Source organism: Cebus imitator, unplaced genomic scaffold (genome assembly GCF_001604975.1).
Source record: "Cebus imitator isolate Cc_AM_T3 unplaced genomic scaffold, Cebus_imitator-1.0 Scaffold491, whole genome shotgun sequence".
In the NCBI taxonomy this organism is placed as follows: domain Eukaryota; kingdom Metazoa; phylum Chordata; class Mammalia; order Primates; family Cebidae; genus Cebus; species Cebus imitator.
In genome coordinates, this window is record NW_016107806.1 from 1,321,890 (window position 1) to 1,328,222 (window position 6,333).

At 46.5% G+C, this 6,333-nt stretch overlaps 2 protein-coding genes across 4 annotated transcripts in view; both read right to left on the reverse strand.

Moving 5' to 3' along the window:
* The window catches only part of CUNH1orf189 (chromosome unknown C1orf189 homolog), a 9,503-nt gene extending 5,605 nt beyond the window's left edge, over positions 1-3,898 (reverse strand). The window contains exons 1-2 of one of the 2 annotated variants that reach the window (XM_017513389.2): positions 3,586-3,898; positions 3,189-3,229 (exon numbers count right to left, since the gene is read on the reverse strand). In XM_017513389.2, coding sequence (XP_017368878.1) covers positions 3,189-3,229; positions 3,586-3,618 — 74 coding nt within the window. In that variant the 5' untranslated portion in view covers positions 3,619-3,898. Of the gene's footprint in view, positions 1-3,188; positions 3,230-3,523 lie in introns of both variants that reach the window. The other variant, XM_017513390.2, reaches the window with a different exon arrangement.
* A 121-nt stretch (positions 3,899-4,019) lies between these two features.
* The window catches only part of CUNH1orf43 (chromosome unknown C1orf43 homolog), a 14,542-nt gene continuing 12,228 nt past the window's right edge, over positions 4,020-6,333 (reverse strand). For both annotated transcript variants that reach the window (XM_017513388.2, XM_017513385.2), the window contains exon 7: positions 4,020-4,967. In XM_017513388.2, coding sequence (XP_017368877.1) covers positions 4,772-4,967 — 196 coding nt within the window. In that variant the 3' untranslated portion in view covers positions 4,020-4,771. The remainder of the gene's footprint in view (positions 4,968-6,333) is intronic.

Here is a 6,333-nt window from a genome sequence, read left to right on the forward strand (position 1 = left end):
TTTTTTTTTGAGATGGAGTTTCGCTCTTGTTGCCCAGGCTGGAGTGCAATGGCATGATCTTGGCTCTCTGCAACCTCTGCATCTGGAGTTCAAGCAATTCTCCTGTCTCAGCCTCTCGAGTAGCTGGGATTACAGGCATGCGCCACAATGCCCGGGTAATTCTGTATTTTTAGTAGAGACAGGGTTTCTCCATGTTGGTCAGGCTGGTCTTGAACTCTTGACCTGAGGAGATCCACCCACCTTGGCCTCCCAAAGTGCTGGGATTACAGGTGTGAGCCACACTGCACCCGGTCCCTGCCCAGCTAATTTTTGTATTTTTTTTAGTAGAGACTGGGTTTTGCCATGTTGGCCAGGCTGGTCTTGAACTCCTGGCCTCAAGCAATCGGCCTCAGCCTCCCAAAGTGCTGGAATTAGACATGAGCCACCGCACCCGGCCAAAATTTTTCTTTTTCTTTTTTTTGAGACGGAGTTTCACTCATGTTACCCAGGCTGGAGTGCAATGGTGCGATCTCGGCTCACCGCAACCTCCGCCTCCTGGGTTCAGGCAATTCTCCTGCCTCAGCCTCCTGAGTAGCTGGGATTACAGGCACGCGCCACGATGCCCAGCTAATTTTTTGTATTTTTAGTAGAGACGGGGTTTCACCATGTTGACCAGGATGGTCTTGATCTCTTGACCTTGTGATCCACCCGCGTCGGCCTCCCGAAGTGCTGGGATTACAGGCTTGAGCCACCGCACCCGGCAAATTTTTCTATCATAATCTGGCAAGTACATCTTCTTCTTCTTTTTTTGAGATGGAGTTTTGCTCTTGTTGCCCAGGCTGGAGTGCAATGGCGTGATCTTGGCTCACCACAACCTCCGCCTCCTGGGTTCAAGTGATTCTCCTGCTACAGGCGTGATTCTCCTGCTACAGGTGTGAGCCACCGCACCCAGCCTTAACTTTTCATATTAGCGCATTGAGATTTACTTCATTTAGTTTAACGGTGGCTTGCACAGTATGTCTGTACCATTTAACCAGCTAGGTTTTCTAGCTTTTTTACTTTTATAAACAATGCTTGCCAGGCATGGCAGCACACACCTGTAATTCCCAGCTACTCCGGAGTCTACAGGCCACTTATTGCTTGAGCCCAGGAGTTCAAGACTAGTCTGGGTAAAATAGTGAGACCCTGTCTCAAAAAAAAAACCTGTCCAGATGTGGTGGCTCACACCTGTAATCCCAGGACTTTGGGAGGCCGAGGTGGGTGGATCACCTGAGGTCAGGAGTTGAAGACCAGCCTGGCCAACATAGTGAAACCCCGTCTCCACTGAAAATACAAAAATTAGCTGAGTGTGGTGGTGGGCACCTGTAATCCCAGCTACTCAGGAGGCTGAGACAGGAGAATTTCTTGGACCCGGGAGGCAAAGGTTGCAGTGAGCTATCGTGCCACTGCACTCCAGCCTGGGAAACAAGAGCTCAATTCTGTCTCTAAACAAATAAATAAATAAAAGCAATACTGTCATGAACATTCTTGTGTATGTACCTTCCAGTGCTTTTCCTAGTATGTATATGTAAGGTAAATTTCTATTTTTGCCAGTTCAACAGATATATGAATTCAAATTTTGATAGATTTTATCAAACTGCCTTTGTAAACATGGCTGTATCAACCTAGACTCCTATGAAAATTACATGTTTTCGTTTCTTCACATCCTTGCTAGCTCTGGATATAACCTTTGAAACTTTAAAAAAAGGCTTCTCTTAATCCCATCTCAGACCATTTTGATCAGAATCTCCTAGGGTAAGAACTGGGCATCAGCATTTATTTATTTATTTAAATTAAATTTTTTGGTAGAGACGGGGATCTTGCCATGTTGCCTAGGCTGGTTTCAAACTCCTGAGCTCAAGTGATCCGCCTGCCTTGGCCTCCCAAAGTGCTGGGATTACAGGCATGAGCCAATGCACCCAGCCCATTTTGTTTTCTTTTGAGACAGAGTCTTCCTCTCTCACCCAGGCTGGAATGCAGTGGCAGCATCACAGCTCGCTGCAGCCTTGACCTAGGCTCAAATGATTCTTCTGCTTCAGCCTCCTGAGTAGCAGAAACTACAGGTATACAATACCACACCTGGCTAATTTTGCCCAGGCTGGTCTCGAACTCCTGGGCTAAAGGAATCCCCCGCCTTGGCCTCCCAAAGTGCTGGGATTATAGGTGTGACCCACCATGACAGGCTTGCATCAGCATATTTTCAAAAGCCCATCAGGTGAAAATGATACGCAGCCCAGTCTTGCGAATCTTTTCATTCACTGATTTGACAAATACTGCACTACCAACTATATGATTAGTACAAAGCCAGGCAACAAATACTTGAATTCTTTTTTTGTTTTGAGATGGAGTCTCACTCGCTCTGTTGCCCAGGCTGGAGTGCAGTGGTGCAATCTTGGCTCACTGCAACCTCCACCTCCTAGGTAGTTGGGATTACAGGCGCTCGCGACCACGCCTGGTTAATTTTTTTTGCATTTTTAGATTTTTTGCATTTTCACCATATTGGCCAGCCTGGTCTCAAACTCCTGACCTTGTGATCCACCTGCCTTGGCCTCCCAAGGTGCTGGGATTTCAGGTGTGAGCCACAGTGTTGAATTCTTTTTTTTTTTTTGAGACGGAGTTTCGCTCTTGTTACCCAGGCTGGAGTGCGATGGCGCGATCTCGGCTCACCGCAACCTCCGCCTCCTGGGCTCAGGCAATTCTCCTGCCTCAACCTCCTGAGTAGCTAGGATTACAGGCACGTGCCACCATGCCCAGCTAATTTTTTGTATTTTTAGTAGAGACGGGGTTTCACCATGTTGACCAGGATGGTCTCGATCTCTTGACCTCGTGATCCACCCGCCTCGGCCTCCCAAAGTGCTGGGATTACAGGCTTGAGCCACCGCGCCCGGCCCCACAGTGTTGAATTCTTAATAAAAATAAAAAATAAAAACAAGCTTCAATTTTCCTCCAGAGAATGGGAAGCAGGGGGCAATAAAAACCTAATCTAGTGGGCGCTAAGAAGCTGATCTCGTTTGCTTTGATAACAAGGCTGCTTCTCCCCCTTTCCACATCTGTTTTTCTGTTTGACCAGCCCCTAAAGAGATGCAGCAGAGTTGGGAGGTGGCTCAGGGAGGACAGTAGAATGGAAAGGTCAAGCTGAAAGGTAAAGAGAGGGGATAGAAGCAGATTACCTGTCGACCATCTTCTTAAGTTCCATGACCCTTTGAAAACTCTGCAAGAAAAGGTAGTTCTGTTCATCTGCCTCAGTCTCCAGAACCTCACCTCTAGAACCCTATTCTAATGGGAGACTTAGACCTTTTTGAGAGAGAAAGCAGTCAATTTCCTAGGGGGGTAGGAAGAGGAAAGCTCTACTTCTTTCTGAATGGATCAAAGAAAACATGCAGGGGTTGGATGAAGCACATATTTGAATACCTACTAAGTACTAGACATAGCCTCCCACTCCCGTTACTGATTATAGTATACCCTTGTTTCTTCAAAAGCCTTTCCCAGTAAAAGATGCACTTATAGTAAATTGATCTGGAAACCTCATCAAACTTCAACCCAGCCCCTCCTTCCAACTCTGCATACCTCTTCTACTTTTGTCATCTTTTCCACAGACATGTTTATAGATTTGCTTGATACAGTCTGAGAAGACTGACAGGCTCTTCTTTCTGTTTAGTTCAGTAACCGAGGTTTCAGTAGTCATAGCAACATTTACGCCTCCAACAATGACCCTGGGCCTAGAAGTTGATTGGCCACCTGGCCTGTTGCCCCAGAAACCTTGAGAGAATCCTTGTTCTGTAGCCTTCTGCTGATGACACAGGCAATTTTATGAGCAAGAGTCACAGTCCCAATTTTAGGATTTCTTCTGCTAGGGTCTCAAGGGATATCTGTATGGTCCTAGGTCCAGGGTATGCACACAGTACCACCAATTCTCTAGAGGCAAATCCTCATGCATTCCCTATGCCCTGTTAGAAATGTACAAATAACATATATGCCTGTTTTACTAAAAGACAACTGTGAAGGACTGATTCATGTTTTATTTTATAATAGTTCATTTTATTAAATAATTTATAAAGTCAGAACAGTGCATTGGCTTGTTAGGGGAAATCACTCCTTCCTATTGTCTTATAGCCTGACAGATTATGTCAAGTGCCAGAACATTCCCTTTGATTCAATTTATTCGTTGAATGTGGAATCAAAGTAGATAGAGCCTTGCATGTCAGGAAAGCTGCAACACATCTGGTTTAAGTGGAGCACAAGGGTAAGTTGTTCCACATACCACCAACTTCCCCACCTGACCCTCCCACCAGTTCCTGCCTGTCCTTTCCATCAATCAATTCTGAGATGCCCTAAACCCAAACAGTGCCCATTCAACTGTGCACAAAGGTATAGATATGGAAGACATCTCACTCCAACTCTCACCTTTGGAATTAAATAAACCTGGAACAAGGCAGGTGAACTATGGCTGAAACCAAGTGAAGATTTTTAAGAAGCTCTGACAGAAACATTAAGAGTAACACCTGAATGCAAATGCAGAAAAAAGTGCTACTGGGCAAAAATAGTCTTAGCCAATGTTCTAAAAATGCCCATAAGGAAGGGTTAGGGAATTACCCTTTAGGCAGAAGCTCTAAGAACTCTGGATACAACAGGAACTTCAATGGATACAGTCTGGGGCCGCTGAGCCAGCTGTCCCAAGGGCAGCCCGGCAAGCAGTCTGTCTTGCATGTTGCAACTCACTGGCTTAACCTATGGGAAAGGTCCTTCAGCTCCATCACAGAGTACTCTCCAATGTGTTATAGTTGTCCTTAAAGCTCTTCAATTCAAGGAAGTGCTTGGCACGTTTACTCTTCTGACTGGAGGGGAGGTATGTCACTTGGATGGTTGTTGGGGAGACTTCGGGGGACTGAGTTAGGTCTTTGGCTGCTGACTGGTGTTGTCGCTGAGAGCTCCCAATTCGTGCTTTGACCCTGAAGAGAGAGGACAGAATGAGGACTAATCAAAGAATTCAAGGCTTATCCCAGGCCATAAACACAGCAACAGCCACGAATGGTTACTTGTGTCCTATTTTGTAAACTAGTTACTAAAACCCCATCTAGTAGATGAGAAGTAGCAGAGAGGCCGGGTGCGGTGGCTCACGCCTGTAATCCCAGCACTTTGGGAGGCCGAGGCAGGTGGATTGCTTGAGGTCAGGAGTTCGAGACCAGCCTAGCCAACATGGTGAAACCCTGTCTCTACTAAAAATACAACAATTAGCTGGGTGTGGTGGTGGGTGCCTATAATCCCAGCTACTCGGGAGGCTAAGGCAGGAGAACTGCTTGAACCCAGCAGGTGGAGGTTGCAGTGAGCCGAGATCACGCCACTGCACTCCAGTGTGGATGACAGAGCGAGGCTCCAACTCAAAGGAAGAAAAAAAAAAAAAAGTAGCAGAGAGACTGGGCATGGTCACTTATACCTGTAATCCCAGCACTGTGGAAGGCTGACGTCAGAGCAAGAGTGTTTGAAACCCGTCTAGGAAACCAAGTGAGACTCCATCTCTACAAAAAATTAGCCAGCTATGGTGGCAAGCACCTGTAGTCCTGGCTCCTCAGGAGGCTAAGGCAGGAGGATCGTTTGAGCCCAGAATTTGAGGCTGCAGTGAGCCATGACTCTGCCACTGCACTCCAGCCTGGGCAACAGAGTAAGACCCTGTCTCTCTCTCTCTCACATACACCCTAAAAAAGTAGCAGAACTCCAGCCTGGGTGACAGGATAAAGGCCCTGTTTGGGTGCCCTGATACACACCTACCCACGACAAAAATAATTAGCATAAGAGAAATGAATGTTCCAGAATCCTTGCCTCTGGCTCAAGCTTTTTTTTTTTTGAGACAGAGCCTTACTGTCACCCAGGCTGGAGTGCAGTGGCACAACCTGGGCTCAGTGCAACCTCCACCTCCCAGGTTCAAGCTATTCTCCTGCCTCAGCCTCCCAAGTAGCCAGAACTACAGGCGTGGGCCACCATGCCCAGCTAATTTTTGTATTATTAGCAGAGATGGGGTTTCACCATATTAGGCAGGCTGGTCTCAAACCCCTGACCTCATGATCCACCCGCCTCAGCCTCTCAAAGTGCTGGGAATTAAAGATGTGAGCCCCTGTGCCTGGCACAAGCTTTTTTTTTTTGAGAGAATAGGTATCCCCCCTATAGGTTATCACCTTGTTTTGCAGGTTAGGAAACTAAGGGTCCAATAATTAGCTTGCATGAGTTCACAAAACTAGTAAGTGACAGATCTGGGATTCAAACCTAAGTTTGTCATATTTCAAAGTCTATACTCTTCATTATACCCATTAAGCATTCCTA